Source organism: Callithrix jacchus, chromosome 2, assembly GCF_049354715.1.
Source record: "Callithrix jacchus isolate 240 chromosome 2, calJac240_pri, whole genome shotgun sequence".
In the NCBI taxonomy this organism is placed as follows: domain Eukaryota; kingdom Metazoa; phylum Chordata; class Mammalia; order Primates; family Cebidae; genus Callithrix; species Callithrix jacchus.
This window is the reverse complement of record NC_133503.1, coordinates 138,631,187-138,656,773: the sequence shown is the minus strand read 5'-3', so window position 1 is coordinate 138,656,773 and position 25,587 is coordinate 138,631,187. Positions and strand designations below refer to the sequence as shown.

Genomic DNA, 25,587 nt, shown 5'->3' with positions numbered 1-25,587 from the left:
ACCTACTTTCAGATGATAAGCACATTGCTGTTACAGGATGGAGAAAGCTTAAGCTCAAGTTCCCAAGCGTGGCAGAAACCACAGAATAAGTTAGTATATCTTTCGGCATATGTAGTAGTGAGTACCTGAAAACATTTTAAATGCAGACAAATATGCGTATGTTACAGAACAGAGTGCAAAAACCAGAACAGGTTAAAGTCTGAAATTCTACCTGCAGCCACTGCTTAGGATTTCTTCTTCAGATTTTTCTCTCCTGTTAGAAATGGAAAAGTCTGAAAAGATCTGACATAACAGGGTGCTGGGTGCGGTGGCTTACTCCTGGAATCTCAGCACTTTGGGAGGCTGAGATGGGCAGATCACTTGAGGTCAGGAGTTTGAGACCAGCCTGGCCAGCATGGTGAAACCCTGTCTCTACTAAAAATACAAAAAAGTTGGCCAAGTGTGGTGGTGCATGCCTGTAGTCCCAGCTACTGGAGAGGCAGAGGGGGAGAATCACTTGAACCCTGGAGGCAGAGGTTGCAGAGAGACGATATTGCGCCACTGCACTACAGCCTGGGTGACGACAGAGTGAGACCTCACCCCAAACAAAACAAAACAAAAACCTGACATATCAGGGTGCTTCCTCTGGGTTCCAGGAGGAAGAAATGCTGGAATTGATTTCCCAAGGGCTGGTGGAATCAGTCTTTCAGTCTTATTATTTTATTGCTCCTTTGAACAAAGATTATTATTTTTTTCCTGGAGATTGTTTTGGCTGAAAGAAATAGAGGGAATTTGGGGACAATCTTTTCCCTGGATTATGAACATCCACCAGGCAGCAGCCTTACCAAAGAAAGAGCAGAGCAACTCTTCTCTTATGATTTAACAAATAAAAGCAATAAGAAAGGAAATCTATGACATTTCAGACTAGGATTAAGAAGAAAAATCTGGCATGTATTTAAAGATACCACTTCTTTTACATATGATTTCACATTGAATGTGTTGAATCCCTTGAAGGAGAATTGAAGTGGGTTAAATAAAATAATGGCTGAGTCACAGTGATTTTGGTTTGACTTTAACCTGTGCACATCTGTTGCATGGGCATACCCTCTTAAGCCCCAAGAACACTCTAGCCAAGCAACTGCATTTGGAGAAGAGAGGTTGGGTACCATGTATGGAACATGCTTGCAAAATGCACCCGCTATAGGAGAGCAAAGAGCTAAGAAGCTGACATCACAAAACCTGGCTTTGAAAGCCAGCTATATCACTTCCTACCTTCCCTAAGCCTCAGTTCCTCAGCTATAAAACAGAGATAGTAATACTTTATTCATGAAACGTTTCTAGCTCGTCTTCTGGGCACATGGTTGGATTGCATTTTCCTAACCCTTTATAGGCAGGCATGGCACATGACTTTCTTTGGATAATAAAATGCAAACACATGAGCACAAATGACATGTGTCATTTCCTTGTGGAATCTTTAAGAAATAGCCTACGATTCTGGCCAGATGTGGTGGCTCCTGCCTGTAATTCAGGAGGCCAAGGTAGGTGGATTACTTGAGCTGGCCTGGGCAACACAGCCAGACCCCATCTCAAAAATTAAGAGCGAAAAAAAAAATAGTCCATAATTTCATGTTACTTTCTGTCTCTCTGTCATAGCAGCCTGAAACACTTCAGATAACAATTATTCTGTCAGTCTAGGGCCTAAAGGTAAGATGACCTGGATCTATATACTGGATATGTAATACAAGTAAGGCATATATTCTTGTTTTTTTTTTTAAAGTTGGGAGATATAGGGGTTATTACTGGAGCATAACCTCATCCATCCAGACTAATATATTTCTTCATGGAGTTGGAGGAAGATTAAAGAATGTACTTAATAGGTAATGTGCATGGCACATGGCAAGTACCAAGTAAATGATTTTCTTTCCCCCTTTACCAAATTTCTCTGCTCCATGATTTTCCCAGCCCACACTTACCAGCCCTGAGCTTTGCTACCCTTCAGAAAGTTGTTTTCAATTTGAGAAGCATGAGAATGAACTTTATTTTAGGACATTTAAAGTATTCCCTAACACCCTTTAAGAAAATGGGAGAACCCCTGAATGGAGTAGAGTTGGGAATTCCCATGATGGGAAGAGAACCTTCTCTGTGAAATTTACAAAAGAGAAAGGAGTTAAGGGTCTTCTCAAGGGAATGAGCCAGAAAGTAAAACCCACAACCTCTGAAAATTTCCAACCACAGATAATGCTCCACAATGCAGCATCATGTTGCTATCACTTAACTGGAATCAGGATACAGGCATCTCATGGGGACACATTTCTGACCCTCTTCTAGCAGTTTATCTGTCTGGAGGGAGCTACAGTCCTTGATCTGCTTAGTACCAGCTTTCCTGGCACTCCAGCAGGAATGATGAAGAGGTCAGAGCTTGAGCTTGAGCTTCTTCCTTGCTGGCTCCTTAAGACACCCCTCCCTTCCTCCACCAGTTCCAGGCTTCAGGGGTAGCTTCAAGGGTCAGAGAAGGGAAGTCAGCAGGGCCACTGTTGCTGCTTTGGCCAAATCACTTAATCATTTAAAAATCTAATCAATTAGAGCATCAACAGAATACCTTTTTAGAGTGTTTACATCTACTGTTGAGATAAATGCTCCTACCTAAAATTAGTCTAGAAAGACATCTCTTTTAATTTTACTCAAAGGGTAAATCATAATTCATCAATTTAGAAGGTCAACTTTGAAAATTTTCAGAATAATGGAAGGAAAGAGAAATGGAAAACAGATGAGATGAAGCTGAATAAGGCCTCCACTTTTGAAGTTTCAGTTCCAGAAATGAGAGGCAAGCAGGACCCTCCCCAGGAAGAGGAGACATGAGGAAAGATGGCAAGGTACCAAGGAGAGCATTCATTCATGAGATTTGTACTTAGCTTTTGTGGAAGGATGGGCACTGTGCTGGGCATGGAGGGACAATGGCAAGAAGATAGTGGTTGCCCTGCCTTCTCAACAGGAGCAATGGCATTGCTATTTGGGGTCCATTTTTCATCATGCCAGCCTGTTGTGTGCATTGCAGAATTTTAACATCCCTGCCCACCCCCAGCCACTAGATGCCAAAAATGCCCCTTAGTCATTGTGATAACCAGAAAGCACCCTCCCTATTTCCAAATACCTCTGTAAACACTGAACTGCCCCCAGTTGACAACTACTGAACTTGAGCATGATAGTTGCTGTAAGTAACATAGTACGCAGCTCTCAGAGGAGCAAAAAGAACCCCAGCAACAGTATGAGGATCCCAAGAGAAGCCTGCCCAAAGACTCTCTTCTCCCTGATGGCATGTGCTGTCTACATCTTTCCCTGACCTGTGGGCTCAGTCCAAAGAAGACAGGGCCAGCTCTGAGCTGCTGTGGAGCTCTCAAAAGTCATTGGATTTAACGGAACGGTTTAGGGAGTGAATAGAATTATTTGAAGAAATAAGGAGAAACTGTATGGGGTAGGGATTGGTTAGAAAGAACTCCCAGACATTCATTGATAGTAAACAAGTTGGCACTGCACATGTTAACAGACGTAGAGCTGGCCCACAGCCCCACGGAAAGGGTGCACCTGGCCAAAGGCATGTCATTACAGGATTCATGTTATCTGACCACCTCGGGACTCTGGCACAGACTTTTGCCTACTCTAAGCCCTCTTCCTCATTTTTAGGTTGCATGTGATTATTTGGGAGAAAAGGAAGGATGATGAGAAAAAGGGAAACTAACATGTATTGAGCACCTAGCATGGCCAACCAAAGTACTAAGTATGTCCAAGTATGTTATTCATACATCACAGAGCAGAAACTTGGGAGTCAGGCAGCCCTGGGTCTGAATTCTAGAACTGTGGCAAGTTGCTTAACCTCTAAACCACAGTTTCCTTCTATGGAGAATGGGGATAAAAAATGCTCATAACCCAGCTTGCCTGGTTATTATAAGATTTCATAAAAATGAGAAATTTAAAGCATGTGGTATCAGAGAAAGGACACTTAATAAATGGCACTTATACTAGTATTTGGTTTCCCTAAAAACACTGGTAAGAAGATAGTCTAAAGGTTCTACAGAGAAAGGAAGAAGGCCTGAGATAGGATTAGGGGTGAGGATCTAAAAAAAAAAATAATAAAGAAAATCAATCATTTTATTTCAAGTTTCTTATTTAGTTACTCCAGACCCCTTCACCTGGGCATTTTGAGGGAGAATTCCAGAAGTTGCTGTGACCCTGAATATTGGCCCCAGAGAGCCCAGCTCTACTCTGTACTGGCCAAAACCACTGGGATGGTGGTGGTGGAGGAGTGTTCTGGGTCAAACCTTATGGACAGAGACAAATTAGAGAGTGTGCAAAAGCACTGTGACCTACTGGTGAGGAGACATAAAACTGTAACTTACTGAGATGGCTGGCGTTCCCTAGTATGTTAATAAGGAAGTGTGTTGGAGACCTGGGTTCTTGATAGCTTATGTTTAAATGCTTCAAAGAGCTGACACTTAAAAGAACTTGATTTGTTTTATTTGATACTAGTAGGTAGACACAGGGCCAGTGAATGTAGGTAATAGGGAAGCATATTAATGTCCCTTATTATAACCATGCCTGGAAAGTTCTGGAAGGCAGAAAATGGGTCTTACTTTCATGTCCATGCATCAGTACAGAGCCTCCCCAGTGTGGAGTTCCAAGGAGCACTAGCTGCTATCATTGCTGTGACATGTCATCTGATTACTGTCTAGTATTAGAAAAGGCAGTGGAATCTGAGAAACGGATTATTTCTTTATTGGCCCATTTGGCCAATACCTTTGTTAAAACAAGAACAAAACAAAAACCATGTCAGCTAGTGCTGAAACTCAAGTCAGCTCATCTTTTAAAGTCAAGCAATAGGTTCTTTTTTCCTACTTTCAAAAACTCACTATGCAAACACCAAAACGAAACAAAACCAAAGTAAAAACAACTGTTCCTATAAGGTTACAAGGCTGTTTATGTAATAAACTAACTAGCTATCCCTGGGATAATCTGAAAGTAAAATTTTAAGCTAGCTAAACATTGAGCCTGCTATGAAAGGTCATTCTAACTTCCTTTGACCTTCTTGTAACTGTGGTCCTCAGCATTTTGGTTTGTGTCAAGAAAGCATCCATTTAGAGGGTCTAACGGCCTTGTTTCCTCTTATGGTTTTTAATGAAGAATAAAGACTGTACTTCATATCAGTTCCAAGCCCAAATTTTTCCCACCTGATTTTTTCAATGCATGTTGTGATACAGCTAGCAGATAAAGCTGATAAACTTGTAAAGTCTGCTTGGCCAGAAAATACAGAAACATCATCAGCTCTCTAGCTTGAGCTCACCAAAATGAATATTCCCCAAATGTAGCCTCTGCACAAAAGCAGCTGTCCTAATTGCCTGCCTGTGACCAAAGAAATGTAGATCATGAGGTCAAAAGATCGAGACCATCCTGGTCAACATGGTGAAACCCCGTCTCTACTAAAAATACAAAAAATTAGCTGGGCATGGTGGCACATGCCTGTAATCCCAGCTACTCAGGAGGCTGAGGCAGGAGAATTGTCTGAACCCAGGAGGCGGAGGTTGAGGTGAGCCAAGATCGTGCCATTGCACTCCAGCCTGGGTAATAAGAGTGAAACTCCGTCTCAAAAAAAAAAAAAAAAAAAAAAAAAAAAATTACATAAATACAACTGCCCTTATTTCTAGTCACGTTTTCATTTATTCACTAATTCATTCCAAAAATGTCTATTGAGCCTCAACTATGTGTCAACAACAGTCTCAAGTACTCAGCAACAATAATATTTGCTGAGTATTTCCTATGTGACAAGAATGTGCTAAAGACATCACATGCATTAAATCATGTGACCGTCACAGCACTCTATAAGGTAGGTGCTACAATTCTCTTTATCAGTGAGGAAACTAAGACACAAATAAGTTAAGCAAATTGTCCAAGGTCACTTAGATAATAAAAGTAAGAATTAGAAGTTTTGGGGGAGATAGTTGTTAGATGAAGGAAGAGATTAAACAATGATGATCAGAACTTCCAGGCATTTTCTAGGCTTTGATCAAACATGCAAACGTACTATACATAGCAGTTGAAAATGGAAATATTCTTTGCAACTAGAAGACTAGATGCTTCAAAACACCCTTCTGTAATTTATTAGTGAGCCCTAGTGGAATCCATCTACTTCAATGGATTCCAGACTTCTCATTTCAAGGACCTCTTGTAAGTTAAAAAAAAAACAAACCCATTTTGAACCCAAGTTAGAAAAATACAAAATAAAAGCTATTTTGAATTCAATAACATTTTAAAATTTATATTTAATCAATGAATGAGTTAATTACTATAAATAACCATAACATAACATATACTATAACATAAATAGAGGTACATATACTTCTAAACCATTATTTAGTCAGTCCAAAAACATTAAACACTTGACATCTATGTACAGACTCTTTGCGATAAGTCTACATTCTCCTGAAGATTCACGGAGCTGAATATATGACTTCAGCTGAATCCTTCGCTCTCTCAGAGCCGTAGTTTCCTCATCTCTAAAGTAGGGATAATGAGAGCTGTTACTTCTTCAAAGGATCTGAGAGAATTAATGTGAGACCAGGAAGAATTTGGAAAGTCTCTTGTCCTAGAGAGTACAAACATGGTTTAAAACACAGTTCCTGACAAATACAGTTCTGATGTAGTTGAGGGCAGACAGACATGAAAGAATTAGTAATCAGAGCAACCATTAAACTGAACTGTGCCTTCTAGAATCCAGTTCTAGAATGTGATCTGATCATGTATAAGGCAAGCAGAGTATGAAAGGGGTCTGCTATCACCTTACACCCATAGGGGATATTCAACTCCTTTAAAAGTTGTCCTAATATGAAAGTTGGTAATTACAAAGACGACAGGTGGATAAATTTACAATGATGGGAACAAACCAGCATAAAAAGGCTGAGAATACTCAAAATCAGAATGCCTCCCGCTCTAAAGAGGATCACAGTTCCTCATCAACAAGGGAACAAGGCTTGATGGAGAACGAGTGCATCCCATTAACAGAATCAGGCTTCAGAAGATGGATAATAAGAAACTTCTGTGAGTTAAAAGAACATGTTCTAGCCAAATGTAAAGAAACTAATAACTTTGAAAAAAGGTTTGACGAAATCCTAATGAGAATAGACAATTTAGAGAGGAATATAAGTGAATTAATGGAACTGAAGAATACAATATGGGAACGGTGAGAAGTATGCACAGGTTTAAACACTCGAATTGTTCAAGCAGAAGAAAGGATATCAGAGGTCGAAGACCAACTTAATGAAATAAAATGAGAAGACAAGATTAGAGAAAAAAGGATAAAAAGGAATGAGCAAAGTCTCCAAGAAATGTGGGACTATGTGAAAAGACCTAATTTATGTTTGATAGGTGTACCTGAATGTGACAGAGAGAATGAATCCGAGCTGGAAAATATTCTTCAGGATATTATTCAGGAAAATTTTCCTAACCTAGCAGGACAATATTCAACCCCAGGTAATACAGAGAACACCACAAAGATATTCCTCAAGAAGAGCAACCCCAAGGCACATAATCGTTAGATTCACCAGGGTTGAAACGAAGGAGAAAATACTAAGGGCAGCCAGAGAGAAAGGTCAGGTTACCCACAAAGGGAAGCCTATCAGACTTACAGCAGATCTCTCAGCAGAAACCCTACAAGCCAGAAGAGAGTGGGGGCCAGCATTCAACATCCTTAAAGAACAGAACTTTTACCCCAGAATTTCATATCCAGCCAAACTAAGCTTCACAACTGAAGGAAAAATAAAATCTTTTATGAACAAGCAAGTACTCAGAGATTTTATTACCACCAGGCCTGCTTTGCAAAAGCTTCTGAGAGAAGCATTACACATAGAAAGAAACAACCAGTATTAGCCTTTCTAAAAATATACCAAAAAGTAAAGAGCATTAACATAAAGAAGAATTTACATCAATGAATGAATAAAACAGCCAGTTAACATCAAATGGCAGTAACCCTAAATTTAAATCGACTAAATCCTCCAATCAAAAGATACAGCCAAAACCCAACGGTATGCTACATCCAGACCCATTTCACATGCAAGGCTACACAAAGACTCAAAACAAAGGGATGGAGAAAGATTTACCAACCAAATGGAGAGCAAAACTAAATAAATAAATAAAAAGCAGGAGTTGCAATTCTCGTATCTGATAAAATAGATTTTAAAGCAACAAAGATATAGTGGTAAAAGGATCAATGCAACAATAAGAGCTAACGATCCTAACACCCAGACACATAGAGACTTAGATTCAATGAGACAGAAAATTAATAAGGATATCCAGAACTCAAACTCAGATCTGGAACAAGTAAACTTAATAAATATTTATAGAGCTCTCCACTTTAAATACACAAAATATGCATTCTTGTCAATACCACATCACACCTACTCATAGGTTTAAATGAAATATTGATTGGTCATTATTAATACCCATTTTTTAGAATAAAGCAACATTTCCATTCTCTCTCCCTCTTTTTCTTCCTCTTTCTTCCTCTCCTTCACTCCTTTTTTTTCTTTCCTTCTCTCGAAAGAAAAAAAAGTTGTCAGGGATTCGTGCTTGTGTGTGTGTGTGTGTGTGTGTGTGTGTGTGTATGTGTGTGTATGTGAGGAGGGCTACTATCTATGAGACACTTGAAGTTACAGGGATCCACTGATAATTGTCTGGATTTAGATAAAACTGTTGCTTCTGCACTGAGACTAAAGTTGAAAAATAGACATGCACATAGCATGGTAATTAGAGGTGTTTGGTTTGATTTCGTTTGATTTGAAGCAGCAACTCATTTTTGTCGAATGACTATCACGGCAAAGAGGTTATGCAGTTGTCCCCGTATTAATATTTAATAATATCTTAATCCAAATGTCAATTAAGGCACATTTATCATGTAAACTGAAACTCACTGTAACTTAACTGGCTCAACACCCTGCATAATGTCATAATCTTGTCATTTCACAGCTTGCATTCATCACATTTTCAGGATGAAATTGACTCCAGGGGATGGACTCTTGGAAGAAATTTCTTGAAGAAGTTTTCCTCAGTGATACTGGCTTGCAGGGAGCAGAATTTACTCCAGCCTTTCCCTTTGGGTTGAAAAAATAAGACATTTCATCACCGCCAGGACTCTCAGTTTACAGTGGTAATGAATATCCAACCTGTTAACTTACATGCCTCTCTTTCCCCCACTTCTATGAAAGCTCCTGGTCCCATGAATAGGGGAGTTCAGATTAATAATTAAAAGGGTTAACTGTTTATTAAATACTATTAATTACATGAATTATCAGTCTTAATTCCTACCCACAGAGGGGATGCTATTTTATACCTGTCATACAGATGAAGAAATTGCACAGGTGAACTCCCCATGGACATGCTGCTAGCAAACAAGGTGGCTGGGATTTCTTCTCAAGCAGCTGCCCCTAGGACATGGTTGTAACTGTTCCCATATACTGTCTCAAGTGTTTGCCCCTAGCTTTCCAGGCTGCCATTTCACCGTGGTTGACATATTTTTCATATTTGTGAAGAGAACAGGGTCCCAATAAACGAAGAGGCAACTGGGTGAGAAGGAACAAAGCCTTTGGTTGTGGTTTTATATGTGGCATTTGGTGACATGCTGGCAGGAAAAGAATGAGAGGAATGTAGACAGGCGTGAGATGCTCATCCTTAAGGAAACTCTCAGAGCATGGAACTTACAATCAGAAGTATCTTTAGAGATCAACTTTATTTTACAGATGAGAAAACAAAGGCTCAGACATTTGCCCACTATAAAAGAGCTGGTGTGGCTGACCTGTGTCTCAGCCACCTCACCCCACCCTCTCCCTGGTACAAAAAGGAAATACAGTTAAATATTTCCTTATATCCCTGTCTCCCAGCCATCCTACTCCCTGTCCAAAGGCAAATTCTATTAGCAAGTCTATTGTATCTTCCTGGAGACCTTCTATACATATAAAAAAATGCACTTTAAAAAAATTACAAAAGTGGTAGCACTCTATAGAATGAAAGCACCTTGGCCTTTTTACTTAACTATGCAGGTTGGAGACTGCTCCCTTATCAGAACTTATAAAGCTGCCTCACTTTTTTTTCAAGTTAAACAGCTTTATTGAGGTATAATTTGCATGATATACAATTTATGTGTTTTAAAATATGCAGTGTGATGAGTTTTAGAAAATTTATACAGTTGTACAACCATCAACAAAATCCAATTTTGGAATAATTTCATCACTCCGATAAGTTCCATTATGCCCATTAGCAGCCGATCTCATTCCCACCCCTGGCCCTAGGAAACCACTAATCTACTTTCTGTCTCTATAGTTTTGTGCTTTTAGAAATTTTTATAAACAAAAGCATTCAACATTTATTGTTTGTCTGGTTCCTTGGCTTCTTTCTCTTAGCATGATGATTTTGAGATTCATCCATTGTTGCGTATATCAGTAGTTCCTTTTTATTGTTGAGTAGTATTCCATTGCATAGACAAACCAGCTTTTGCTTATCCACTCACCAATTGATCAGCCTTTGGATTGTTTCCAGTTGAGGGTTTTAAGAATAATGCTGTAGTGAACATTGTGTGCAAGTCTTCATGGGAACATATGATTTCAGTTTTTGAGGGTGATTACCCAGGAGTAAAATGGCTGGGTTGAATGGTAAGCATATATTTAACTATTTAAGAAACTACCAAACTGTTTTCCAAAAGAGGCAGTATCCTTTTACATTCCTACCAGCAACATATAGGAATTTCAGTTTCTCTGCATCCTTATCCACACTTAATATTTTCCATCTTTTTGGTTTTAGACATTTTACTGGGTATATAGTGGTATCTCAACAGGGTTTTAGTTTGCATTTTCATAATCTAACACTATTGTGTATCTTTGATGTGCTGATCTCCCACTTCTATGTCTTTTTTGTTTAAGTTTTCAAAATTTGTGTTCATTTTTAAGTTGGGTTGTTTGCCTCATTACTAAATTTTAAGAGATTTTAAATATGCATAAAACAAGTCCTTTATCCGATATTCTTAAAACAAGTCCTTTATCAGATATATATTCTGATATTTTCCCCTACTTGATTGCTTGTCTTTTTATTTTTTTAATGGTATCTTTTTCCTGAAGAGCAAAAGCCTTTACTTTTTATAAAGTTCAATTTATAATGTTTTCATTTATTTCATGTTTTGTGTCATAACTAGGAAATCTTTGCCTAAGCCAAAGTTACAAAGATTTTCTCATGTGTTTCCTTATAGAAATGTTATACTTCTAACGCTTACATCCAGGCCTATGATCTACTCCAAGTTAATATATGTGTATAGTGTGAGATAAGGGCCAAACTTCATTTTTTTCTTTTGTTATAGATATAGAATCTTTTCAGTACCATTTGTTAAAAAGGCTATTTTTCCCTCATTGGCATCTTTGTCAAATCAACTGAACATATACTCAGAGTCCATTTCTGGACTCTATTATGTTCCTTCATTTGTTAGGTCTGCATAACATTCCATTGTACAGATGCCCTGTACTAATTTAACCAGTCTGTTACTGATGGATGAGTGTGCTATTTCTAATTATTTTCTGTCCAAATAATGCTGTGGCAGATACACTGCATTGTAAGTATGTCTTTTTGCATCTTATTTATGTAGGATAAATTCAAGAGGAGTCAATGTTACATTTTGATAGACATTCAAAAATTGCTCTTTATAGATGTTCTGCTACTTCACAGTTACACCAAAAATATCTGAGAGCTCTCTCCAGAACCCCAGAGACAAGTGTGTTAACAAATGTTTCATCTTTGCCGATCAAGTAAATAAAAATTGGTATCTCATAGTTTTAATTTGCATCTTCTTATTGTGAATTAAAATATCTTGTATTTTGTGCATGTTTAAAAGTCAACTATACTTCATTTTATGTGAAGTATGTGTTTCATGTCATTTGCTCATTTTTCTGTTTATACTAAGATCTTTGTGATACATGTTGCAAATGCTTCCTCCAGTTTTTTGTTTGCCTTTTGACTTTGTTTATTGAGTTTTGGCCTTGAAAAAGCTTTTTATTGTAATGCAGTAAAATGCATGATAAATGTTAAGTCTTCTGCGTAAAACCAGAAAGGCCCTTCCTTCTCTGAGATTCAAAAAAACACATCTCTACAGTTTTTATGTTTTCTTTGTTTTATTAAAGATTTTTTAAAGCAAAATTTTAGGTTCAGAGTATATTTTTATTTTTAACATTTTAAGTCTTTGATCTATCTGGTATTTATTTTAATGTACAAAATTAAGTAAGAATATGTTTATTTTTTTCCCAAATAGCTACCCAGTTGTCCCAATCTCATTAATTACATAATTCAACTTTCTCATCTGATATGCATGTTATTTTTATCATATACTAAATTCCCATATGCATTTTAATTTACTGATCTACCATCCATTTGTGTGTCAGCATGCATACTCAATCCTCCATTCTCTGACTCCAAGTAGCATTCTTTCCTGTGTTACTCACGTTCTCACAATATCTCACAGTAAGTGGATGAAGTGCTTTATGAATTGCTTGCAGTAACACTTAAATCTTCTCTCATTTTCTCCCTGTCCCCACTAGCTAACAATATTCAAATTCTTTTTAACATCCCTAAGAAAAATATAATTAGGACAGTAAATCTGTTTGGAAGTTTAAGAGATTGAACATCAGATACTACATTCTCAAGTCAAACAATTTGGGGCTAACCCATTGTCTCATAATCTTTTATAAGAGCCAATGAATTTGGGTAGGCAGTGTGTGAATGTATACACAAGTGTAAGGTACATGTCCCATGTACATAGCGATAGCACTTCAACAAACTACTACCCAGCCTAAAATACCCGTACTGATTGAAGAGCAAATACATTCGGCATTGTATGTCCGACTCCTTCTGAAATAGGATTTTCTCGCCATTAAATGTCCTTCCCAACTGCATGTATTAAAAATGTGATGCTGAAATTCTGCTCCAAGGAAACTCAAGGGGGAAAAGAGCCAATGTCAGTCATTTTAAATAGTGGGATGTGTCTGAGCATATGGAGGCTGTAAATACACATGGAATGGGATTGCCTTCTGCAAAATGATGCAGTTTTGAGCAGCACTTTGTTGCCTTCAAAACTGGGCTCTCTCTTCCTTCACAAACAACCCCATTGAGATATGGAGTCCAAGCTGGCACCAGAAGAATTCTCTGCCTCTGGAGACTTCTCCCTGGCCAGAGACAGGTGATTGTGCCATGAAATCTCTGAGTGCCAGGAGGGCTGCAGACCATGTTGGAGGAGCCTCTAGCTTGCCTGCTGCATCACAGAATGTTTCCTGAGTGTCAAGAAAGACGACGCAGGGAATAGTCCCTTCTTGCCCAGATCTCTGAAAAGTCAGGTAGGAGGTGAGATTCTGGATATGCCTGCCTGCAACCTTTCAGGACTTTTCACATGTTCCTCACCCTAAGAATTCAAATTCTAGCACTCCGAAACCCCACCTTTATATTAAGCATAGAGCTCTTTGGCACCCTAAACATGTTCAATATATACATTTTTTTAGGATAATGCTAGAAGACCCTTATTTGTGCTTAAGAGAAAAACAACTGAAAAAATTCTCTCGGGGGAGGGGTGAGGGGAGGAAATTCCACTGTGCTGTGGGAAAGAAAAATGCCTAAACTAGAAAAGCAGCAAGAATCAAGTGGTGAGCATGATGGAGGTGGGTGTTCCAACAAATAGTGCTGAAAACCTGAAATTCCTCATTTCCCTGCACTTTCCATGGAAGGTGGCCAGGGGGCCTTGGTCACGGGAGAGATGCCATGGGCTCCATCCAGGCAGAGGCCCCATTTTGTCCAGGCTTCAGCGAACCAGAGGCGATTCCGGTCCTCTCCTTCGCTCTCTTCCGGTCCTACTTCCTTCCCCCACCCCTCCAACAATAGTCCCCTCTTGATTTCTGTTCCAAGAGAGAACGGTGAGTCCCCAGTGCAAAGGAAACTCTAAGGATTCTTTCCACAGAGCTTTCTCACTGGGAAGAGGGAGGCGTGTGGACTGGCGTCTCCTCCTTGGCTGTGATGCTGGAGAACGGGGTCCTCCCTTTCTCCCTGAGGAAGACACAGGGCAAACCTCAGGATTTCTAGTCCCTATTCTCAAGCATTCAAAGAAAGAAACCGGCAGAGTACCTTTTCTTCCTGGAAGAACTCTGCGGTGCCCTCATGTGTACCCTATTGTTTTAAATGTTTTTTTCAAGCTACTGAAAAAAGCAAAACTATTTTTTTAGGATGATCTCCCTGAAATACTCATCAATACCCTCCCTGGGGTCTTCCTTACCCTGATCAGTAGCTTGAATAATAGGCAGAGCCTTGGTCCCCTCTTCAGATTTGTTAGATCTGAGGGCTTACAAATCTGCCCCAGGTGACTCTGATGATTGGTGCTCAGAAAGCACCTGAAAAATAATATCCCTGACCTTTCCTCTCTGAGAGTGCTAGGATCCCATGACACGGAATTAACTTCATGGGGGAGATCACAGAAATCATGCCTACTGTTGCTCAGAGCTGAATAGACTGGAGACTTGTCCAGTAATGCCAATATTTAATAGAAAGGTATGTTTTCTTGCACAAGGTCAAAATTAACAAATGGCTTTGTAACTCCTTGGAATAGGGACCTACATTCCAAGATCGACCTGTGTGCAACAGTTCAAAACCATGAGGTAGTGCTGCTCAAACTTGAATGTGCAACTGCTCACTTAGAGATCTTGTTAAAATGCTGGTTCTGATTCAGTCGATCTGTGGTGGAGCTGGGATTAATTCTGCAATTCTAACAAGCTTCTAGGTGGTGCCATGCTGTTGGTCCTTGCACCCCATTTGAAGGTACTGACTTAAAAGATACATTTTTTAAAAATTATTAGCTACAGCTGACACTTCTTTCTTACTAAGAAACCTGAAAACAAGCAACATTAATTTACTGCCTTTGGCAAATCATGTACTTTCTCTAGTTTATCTGTTAAATAAGCCTTTCTTTGGCTCTGAGATGAGGAGAATAAGGCTCCTACTTGAGAATGGGGTAAGTGCCATGAAGTATATAAAGTTCTAAGGAGGCCCCAAACCTAGTAATGACTCCTCCATAAATAGTGCTGGTGGTGGCAGTGCTGTTGTTGGTAAGTCACTCTCCCATTTAGTGTCAGTGGCCATCACAGAATGAGGTCAGAGTGTGGGCATAATCTATCAGAGGAATAAAGGAGAATTCTTCAGAATTGTCTTTGTGTGCCCTGGTACTTGACACTAAAGAGAGGTTTTATCGATATGAATAGAGGGAGCCTTTTCAGTTTCTACTACAATTAACAGACACCTTGAACTGCAATGTTGTTAAATGTAAAAACCATCATCCAAAATCCCAACTTTCCAACTTTTGTTATTAGGCATTTAGATTTACCACTTTAAATTTGCCAAATAAGTATAAAACTGCCTCAAGCCAGTGTTTTTGGCTTTCTTCAATTGCCTTTAATTAAATAAAGGAAAGGGTATTGTGCTCCACAAGGGTATCACATTTCTTTCCCTGACTTTTCCCCATGGTGTTTTGTAAATTCAGCCCAAGTGGCATTCCTTTAACTTGGATTCACAGCCTTTGCCTATAACAAACCAGAGAGCTGAACATTTCCTACAAGGCTGGATCCTGGCTCACAGTACTTTTAGTCAAGGAAAAACAAATGACCATTCTCTCTGTCGCCAAAAACAATTTGCAAACCCATCATCTGCCCAGAAAATAAATGGAAAAGAAAATGCAACAACAGTCTTTTCTGTGTATCTATCTGATAAATGTTAATTTCCCATGAACAAATGGGTGGGGGTGCTTGCCAAGATGACATTTTACTACACATGTAGCAGCCCCATGCACTCAACAGCAGAACCAAGCCCATATAATTCCAGTCAATTCAGGTGAGGGACAAATACATCAAGCTGGCAGGTTGGTATTGTCTAGACTCCAAAAAAGTTTGACTAACTTTTTTTTTTTTAAGTAATTAACTGCTTCATTTGGCATTGTATAAAGATAGCATATCTTTCACTCTACAGCCCACTAATTCATTAACTCATCTATTTCACAAATATTTATTGTGCCTCTATGACAGGCTCTGTGCTATTGTAGGCCCTGGGCAGACAGCAGTGGACAAAACCAAGTCTTGTCCTTGTGGTGCCTACTTCCTTGTGAATATATGTATCACACGTAACACTGGATGAAGACATGTTCTGATTCTTTTATGTAAATATCATTACTTTTTGTAAATGTATTTGGTTTCTGAATAGTCAAAAAGAGCACCATCAGCATTATTTGTTGTCTCTATGTTCCTGTCAGAGGCAGATCTGTACCCATTGCTGCTCTATTTCGTTATCCACATAAACATATAAGAAAAAAAATGTGAGTGATTTAGGTAGAAACTAAATTAGGAAAATGAGAACAACTTTTTCTAGAAGGTTTATATTTTCCTTATAATTAAAGCAGGCAAGATGACCTGTGGGTGCTGATTTTTCAAACACCATTATCAATCTTTTCGCCTTTTTACATCACCATTAAATTAGGGACATGGATCTAATTCTAAAATAGGTTCATCACAGCACACGTTGTAAAAAATAAGAAACAAAACCTTATGAAATAGAATCTACTAATATTTTTAAAGGGAAGAGAAAAAGTTTAGTATCTGTTTTTCTTGATTAATAAATACATGCTCACTCTAAGATGCAAATAATATAGAAATGCATAAATCAAAAAGGGCTATTTGGCGGGGCGCAGTGGTTCACGCCTGTAATCCCAGCATTTTGGGAGGCCAAGGTGGCTGGATCACTTGAGGTCAGGAGTTCGAGACCAGCCTGACCAATATGGTAAATCCCCATCTCTACTAAAAATGCCAAAAATTAGCCAGGCATGGTGGTGGGCACCTGTAATCCCAGCTACTCAGGAGGCTGAGACAGGAGAATTGCTTGAACCTGGGAGATGGAGGTTGCAGTGAGCCAAGATTGTGCTACTGCACTCCAGCCTGGGTGACACAGTCAGACTCTGTCTCAAAAAAAGTGCTATTTATATTAATGTATAATGTTTACAGATCTGAGTAATTGATCTTGTGATTTACATATGGTTCTAGAACATTGATCATTATCATCAGATTGCTTAACCGGCGAGGATTTTCCTTATTCTATAATACTCCTAGCTTATAAAATAACAATGGATATACTCAGAAATATCTTCTAGGGAGAACATCTAGTGCTGAATAGGAATTCCATTTAAAAGCATGGCTCTAACAATGAGCATTTACAGTTAATGTTAATGCCACCCTGAACAATCTGTTTTAGAGAATCATGGCATGTCAGCAAGAGTCTCACAGATCATCCCGTGCAATGGCAGGGCAGGAGGAGAGTGTAAACAAGCCCCAAGTGAACTCTAATACACACACACACACACACACACACACACACACACACCCCACCTCAAAAATTACTTTATTTAGCCCATTTTGTCATTTCACAAATGAGAAAACTGAGATCAAAGTAAAGAAACCTGTCAAGTCATGCATATAGGAAATGCAGAGACTGGATCAGAACAACAGTGTTCCGACCGCCAGTCTGTTTTTTTTCTACTCCACCAAGCCACGAGAAGGTACCTTTGGCCCGTAAGTGCAGAACAACTCAGCTTCGATTTGTCCCTAAGGTTAAGTGTCCAAACAAGTCTCTGTTGTATCACAAGCTCTCAGTCTAACAAAAGGACCTGAATGGTCTCAGATAATGGTGTATTAGCAGTAGATTTTTGATTGTTTTTGCAGTTGTATGTTTTGCTTTTGGAAAGTGGAGAGAAATTTAACTAAGACCTAAGTAAAAATATCATTATTACTTAACAAACTAATGGTCATATAGGTTTTGAAGTTTAGAGTGAAAGAAAAATAGCAGTTGGATCAATCAGGCACCACATACACAGACACACACACACACTCACCCATGGTGTTACAGTGTTCTGTTTCTCTGTGTGAAGGTGAGAGGCTCAGTGTTAGAATGTTTGAGGTGAGAGAACCCCAACTGTGCTCAACCCTGGGCAGGAGGAGAATGTGTCACTTTAAGTCCTTTTCTCTTTAGCTGAGTCATGGTACAACTACCATGGTCTCCAAAAAAAGTGTCTCCAGACCTCCACAACTAGGGAAAAGGTCACCAATGACACAGAGCTCGGGTGCTTGGGGAAGTGGGTGAAAGGGAGAATAAAATATCTACAATTTAACTGAAGTCTCTTCGAACGTTCATCCAAGTTGAAAACGTTTATTCCAAGACAAACTTTCCCCTGCATTGAGCTGTGTTGAATACAGCTGCATTCAGTGAAGCAAAATCTGCCATTTCTGCCATTAGCAAAGATGAGTACCAATACATTAAAATCTACCCTCTTTCATTTTAAAAGAATTTAGAGTTCAGAATATCTTCATTCAACGTGTGCCCAATGCTAAAGCTGCGAGGAATAATATCTGCTCTGATAGATCCTTGGTATAGTACTAAGCAAGAATAATGTCACAAATTATAGGAGACTCATTCTAGTCTCTATATTAACAAAATGCAGTACCCTTAAGTGTTAATATATGGCTCTTAAAAATACATATAACTGACATTGACTGACTCCTACTACTTACGAAACATTATGTTAAGTGTTTTATGTCAATAGTTGTATTTAATTGTCACAATTCCATTATGTTGATGCCATTTTACATTTGGGGACACTGAGACTTAGAGCAGTTAAGTACCTGGCCTGAGGCCCATCATCAGTAAGCAAGGAAGCTGAAATTCAAACTCAAATTAGTGTGACAACAGCCTGTGCCCTATTCACTCTAATTTGACTCACATCTCAGCACACAGATCTACAGGACACACATCCTAACATGATTTAAAATGTATGTAAGAAATTATAATTTAGTTATGTGTATAGTTTTGGCAGAAATGAGTGAGTAAAATATTGTATGTCTCAAATTCTGGATCACTTCAAACTGGAATTCCCCCAATGATATCACACCATGACCCCCAAGGAATCACACACTGGAAGTTTCCACAAATGCCAACTCACTCTTTGGAGTTGAGTGAGTAAAGATAGATTGAGTGGTAGTGACTTAGACTAAACCAGTCGATGGCTTTTGTTCTTCAGGTGGCTAAAGTTCTTATTCCCCAGGATCCGAGAAATAATTTCACGGCAATGACTTAACAACTTAAATGGAAATATTGAGTACAATTTTTTCTTTTAAAGAAAACTGCATATCCTCAGCTTCTTAATCTCAAGCCATAGCGAAGACTCATGCTAGCAGTGGGGCTGTTTTCTGAGCCACTGGCCTACCCACCTTGTGCCTTCCTTGTCTTTAATTTAATTGCCTTTCTTGTCTTTAACAGATGACTCTGCTGTCATTTGTTTCCTATTGTGTTGCATCTGATGCTTTCACTCAGTAAACAAAATTAGAATGTGTTCTGTGATGTTGTTTTAATTGGACACAAAATTAAACACATTATCAAGAGAAATGAAACTGAAAGGAGCAAGTGAAGATCGCAGACCTGCGTTTTCTTCTGGGGCCACAACTGCTGATAAATGATGCAATAATCCCTGAACAATCTATCCCGGCTACCGTTTGATCTGAAGATCTATAAAAATTGAGTAGTTAGCGGAGGAGGTAGGGTAGCTGGAAACCATTTTCAATTGTTACTAGAATAATTTTGCATCAGCAAGCTGGCAAACTCTAATCACGTCTCTTTACATTGCTCCTTTTATGGTGCTCCTAAGGAAAGTCTATTGAAAAAAGGAGACGAACAAAGAGGTCTGACTAATGGAACAAAAGCTACATCACAGTCTAGTTCTATCATGTTTTCTCATCCTTCATAAGATGATGGTTCATTTTTGAATAAAGATTAATTACTTGCATGTGGTTAAAGCATAGTCTGGCCAAATTAATTTAAAAAATGAGAGTCTAGCTATTTTTATCTTACTCTTCACATCCCAGGTGATTTCAGTCAGTAAATTTCATAGGAGTGAATATTTTTTAAAAGTGTGCATGGCCATTGGCTTTCCCCCATTCGGCATCTCTCTGAATTGAAGTATTAATATTGGAAAACATACTGAGTCTCTCGGAGTGACCTTTCTGACCTATTTTTGACAACATGATTTCGGCTCCCCCATGGCTTGTGAGGATGGGTTCCTGGTAACATTATCCTTTATGAAAAATTTAACTGAAGCCAGTTAGACTTTTAAAAACTAGTTGTCTATATAAGCCTGACTAGCTGGCTGTGCTCTATTTGGTGCTTGGAAAACCAGGCACTGAGTGAATGTTTTTCAATTGTGCTATAACTTAGTTTTCCCCTCCTACTGACATAAATGATCAATCTTAATCCTCCGATTCTAGCTGCATATTGTTTTCCAAAACTAAAGCTATATGCCCCAAAACCTTTGCCTTCTTTCATGTGGCAGATGACATTGCACATGGAACCTGAACACATAAGCTCCCCACATGCAGAACTATTTCCAAGTGACATTCCCTTCTTTCTTTCCCTCCTACTTTGGTGATGCAGAATAACCATCATATAACAATTAACAATTGTCCTTTAGGGGGATGCGGAATGGAAAGAAAAGAACAGGAGAAGGGCACCTCAATCCAGGCAACATGTTAACAAAAACCCCAGAGAAAAACCACCGTCCTTAACAGACAGCCTGATAAGGTTTCCAGGACATAGTACTGAGGAAGAGCAAATTCTACAGTGGGACATACCTCATACTCCAGTGGCTCCTGGTTCACCCAGCCACATGATCTACGCCAAAATTCAGATTTAACACAGTGTCCTCTTTAGTCCCAATGTAATTCTATTTCTAGTTTTACCAGCCTTAGCTCTGCAAAGCATCAGTAGTCCCTTACAAAAAACGGTATTAGCTTAAATTCTGGGCCATCTATCACTCACACCCTTTGGTTAAGGCTATACTCAGTAAGGTATTTTCTGTTGAAGATGCCCACAGCAGTATCCACCCCAGGAACCTTGAAATGGAAGCAGAAATGATTGCATGGGTAACTTACCAGCTCCTGAGGTCTGAATGGCTGCAGCAGCCCCACTCCTTTACCTGATCCCTGCTCTCTCTGTCTCTCTCCCTCTCTCTCTCCCTCTTTCACTTGTGTACAGATTGCAGGGAACTTAAAGAACTCGCAGGGACAGTGTTTCGAATGACTTAAGAAAGAGAACAGGAACAATACTTCGTTCTCTTTTTCTCAGATGAGTACCTTCGGGAAGAAGGAAGGAAGGGAGGGGAGAGGGAGGAAGTCAACAACCCTTTGCTTTCCTGAAAAAAAATAAGGAAACAGAAGATAGACATCTCATTTTCTCTTAAACAAAATGTTGGAAGGGGCAAAAAAGAAAAAAATCTTTGAAAAAAGGAATTCCTCAAGTATGCTCTCTGCCCTGGGAGCTTTAAAGAGATGAAAACGCCTTAGTGGCCTGTCCTGTCCAAACAAATGGTGTTCCAGAAAGGCAGGCTCTCCCGTGCTTGCAGCCTCTGGTATCTGGTTTGCAGAACTGACACAGCCGAAAGGGAGCAAATCATGTCATGTCGACTCAGAGCAAGGGAGAGCTTGGCCTGTTGTGCTAACCAAGGTAAACCTGCAGCCTGTAAGACAGTGTCAGGGCTGGTCAGCCAGGACTCTTGGCTTTTCCTAGGCCCTTTGAAACACCAGCGTTCCTGCAATTCCTCGGCTGACTCTGGATCCTTAGAGTTTTTCCAGAATCAAATAGCAAACTTATGCTCTGGTCCCCGAGCTTTATGCAGTGGACCCAATCCAGCTTCCATCACTGATGGACGAAAAAGGGAAAAGAAGCAACTAACCACAACTGCTGCAGGACATGGCTGTCTCAGATCTGTTGTTTATATTATCCTATCCTCTACATTCCTAAGGCTTCTTGGATTTAGTCACCTCTGGAAAACTGGAAGGAGATTTCTAATTTCAAAATACTGCCAAGCAGCATAGGGCTTAGATAAATCAGCCACAATTTTTGAAAAAATATGGGGGAGGCAGGAGCAGAAAAACGTGGAGGAAGTACCCTTTATCAAGGTAGAAGACTTGGGACTTCAGCAGGCAGGCTTGAGCTCTGCTTAGGCTTAGCTGCACTTAGGTATAAGCTCAGTTTTAACTTCTCAGATTTGTGTTATGTCTTTTGCACCCCTCATTCATCTGGTTAGGATCATTTTCACTGTGAAAAGGAACTGGCAGTTATGTAGACCTTTGTGGCAGCAAAAGAAAAACTAGCTTTACACTACTTCCTCATTTCACCTAATTGTGAAAAAAATGAGGTGAACAGATACACCTGATTGCAAAGAGTCACAAAAGTGAGTTCAGGGAAAGAACGATTGTGAATCAGTGACCCTGTAAGATTTTGATTAGGTCCTTATTGGCCTATAGGATTATGTTTTTATTCTGACAGGTTTTTTTCCTATCTATCTATCTATCTATCTATCTATCTATCTATCTATCTATCTATCTATCTATCATCTATCTATCTACCTACCTACCTTCCTATCATCTATCTATCTAATCTATCTACATATCTATCTGTCTCTCTTTCTATCTAATTATCTGAACATGTGTGCATGTATCAGAGGAGACATGAAGATTTTGATATTCAGCAGGTATGCCCAAGCCAGGGCAGAGTCCCATTCTTCACATCCGCCACAGCACCAACACTGGCACAGCCCACGGCACTGGAGTTCTGGCCTGAGTGACCCAGCCTCACCAACAGTGGGGAACACGGATGACCAGAGACAGTCTCTACAGTTTGCCCAGAGCCACATGCCAACACGTTTCTGTCTCCTGATCCCGGCTCTTGGGCTCTTTGCCGTCTGCTGGCCTTCCTCTGCATCCTGGCTTTGTAGAGATGGGAACAGAAATGAAAATGAAAATCTGAGAAAGCCAGGGAAGGGGCATGAGAGAAAGGAGCGGGAAGGCCTAGGAACGGCGTCTTTTAAAAGGGGAGCAGCACTGGTGCAAAGCTTTGAGTAAGGGAGGTGAAACAAGCAGGCAGCTGAAATTCACAATAAAAAAGCAGATTTCTGTGGGAGTGAGGTGGGGTGAGGAGGAGCAATAGGGAGGGGGTGAGGTGTCAGAGGCATCAGCAGCAGAGGAAAGGAGGGATCCAAGGAGCAAGATGCTCAGGCTACCAACTCCTCGCAGGCACAAAACCACCTCTGATCACTTGAAGAATCTAACACAGCAACACAGTCCTTCCCATATTTTTATTCTTCTTTGCAGCCCCAGGGCAAGGCCAGGGCTGAGCCCCAGGAGTCCAGGCAGAATCCAAAGGATTTCCCTTTTAAGTCTGCAGAATGTGGGGACTGTCACGTTGAGGCTGTGTTGTTTTCTCCAGGCCAGCTGACCCGCCCAGACAGCCTGGATTGGGACATGTGCCATTTCAGGCTGCATGGCTTTGACTGAATGGGTCAGTATCCAATCTGGATCTAACATCTTCCCTGCAGCCAGCCAGGGGACTCTGAAGGCTGCCTTGTGCCAAGCTGCTCCATGCTCACACAGCCTTGCAACCCTGCCTGTGAGATTCACAGAAAGGGCTTTTCCCTCTTCCCCTATGCTGCCAATCACCTCAACAGTCGCCCTCTAAAACTTGTGAAACCACCCACTGGGTATCAGGAGCAGAAATTCCTAACTCTCCCATTGGGCTTGGCAGAAGAGATTTCTAATCAGGCCACTGGAGCTCTAGTTCTGTCCAGGCCTACCTGCATCCTGACTGTAAGTGAACGATCCAACTGAGACATATGAGCGGGAAGGGCACGTGGCTCTGGCTCTCACCCCTCAGGAAAGCCCCGTGTGGCACAGCATATTATAAAGAACACTTGAGTAGAGAGAGCGGCTGCCCACCCCTGGGAATAGAGAGGAGGACAAGGAGAGAAACCAAGGTGAGCGCAATGCCGTGACTCCAACCCTCAGAACCAGCACCACAGAAATAGGAGCTCTGCTCAGAATGGCATCCTGCCTCTGAAATGCCCTAATTTGTATGGTGCCAGCTTCCAATGACACAGAACTCTGGGGTCATCTGTTGACTCCTGGACCAACTCGATTTCAGGTCATGGAGGTAGCAGGGTAGGAGAGAATGGAGAAAGGATTGGAATAGAACACGTTCTTCAGAAAAATGCACAGAAAAGTAAGTGTACAGGTCAGGAAACTTCACAAAAGGAAGAAGTCTGAATAGCCAGCAGCCAGATTAAGAAACAGGACATAGGCCCCGAAACCTCTGTCACTACCTCCACTCACGTCCCCTGACTTCCAGCACCTGACATGGATACACATTACCTGGTTTTGAATTTACATGAAAATGGCATTGGCTTGCACTTTGTTTGTAGTATATTTGTGGAATTTGTCCCTGTTGTTGATGTAGCTGTGGCTCATTCACTCTCACTGCTGGCTAGGGTTTCAGCCTGTGAATACACCACCATTTATACGTCTCTTCTTCTTAAGACAGACATTGGATTGTTTCTCGTTTGGAGCCATTACAAATGGGCTGCCAGGAATATTCCTCTCCTTGCCAGATGTCTTTTTAGAAGCCTGATGCAGGACTCATCTCTCTCCAGGAAGACTGGCCACTCCAGTGATTCACAGTCTTTCTCTTTGGTATCCTCTGGCACTCACTTCCTCTCACAGGGGATGCATAGTATAGATTTAAAAATATGAATCAAATGACTTTGATTTGAGGACATGGCCATGCCTTTGGAGACACTGGCAGAGTTCCTGAGGCCCTTGGGCACTGGTTAGGAGCCACTGTTCTCACTTCCTGCAGCAACCTGAAGATGCTAGTTCCTGCTGCTCTGAGTCACGCTCCAGCAGCTTCCCGTCTCCCCTGCAGATTCTATGGAAAATGTGTCTCTCCTTTCTGCTCTGGGCTTCTCACGAACATGCTAAGTTTTGCTACGTGAAAGTGCAGGAGGGATGGCACAGTCCCCAGCCTGAAACTGTTTTGAAACTTCCTTTGTTTCTTTGATTTACTGTCTTCAACTTGCCAAACCCCAAAAGCCTCCAAGTCCCAACTCTCAAAAACGTGAGAATGTTCATTTCTTTTTTCCTTTTAAGTTTTTTTTTTTTAGCATGAAAAGATGATATGAAGGATTCATTTAGACAAGTTATTGAAGAAAGTCTATTTTATGCATCCAGTTTTTTCATATGACAAGTGGGGAGAAGAACACATCTATTTTGTACAGTATTTGGAGTAAATAAGAAAAGGTTAACATCGTTCACATACTTGTGCCAGACACTTCTAAACACTTCATACGTCAAACTAACTCAGTCATCACAACAGTCCTCTGAAGTAGGTGCTATTATCATCCACCATCTCCCCTGTCCTTTTTATAGATGAAGAAACTGAGTAATGGAGACATCATACTACTTTCTTGGTACCAAACAAATAGTAAGATTTCAAACCCAGGGAATTCTGGCTCGGAGCCCTCATTTTTAGCCACAAAGCTAACATACCCTTCTCTCCAAACCAACACTGTCTGCCACATAGTAAAAACCAATGACTGCTCCCTAAAATCGGAGAACCACATGTATTACAATATAAAAGGCACCA

The 25,587-nt window shown here is 40.2% G+C and overlaps 1 protein-coding gene across 4 annotated transcripts in view; it reads right to left on the bottom strand.

Moving 5' to 3' along the window:
• The window catches only part of ZNF366 (zinc finger protein 366), a 69,610-nt gene extending 48,440 nt beyond the window's left edge, over window positions 1–21,170 (bottom strand). For 2 of the 4 annotated variants that reach the window (XM_008991954.5, XM_078365366.1), the window contains exons 1-2: window positions 21,045–21,170; window positions 8,934–9,113 (exon numbers count right to left, since the gene is read on the bottom strand). In XM_008991954.5, the coding sequence (XP_008990202.2) occupies window positions 8,934–8,970 (37 nt within the window). In that variant the 5' untranslated portion in view covers window positions 8,971–9,113; window positions 21,045–21,170. The remainder of the gene's footprint in view (window positions 1–8,933; window positions 9,114–21,044) is intronic. The other 2 variants (XM_035291433.3, XM_078365365.1) reach the window with 1 other exon arrangement.
• Between the last annotated feature and the right edge of the window lie 4,417 nt (window positions 21,171–25,587).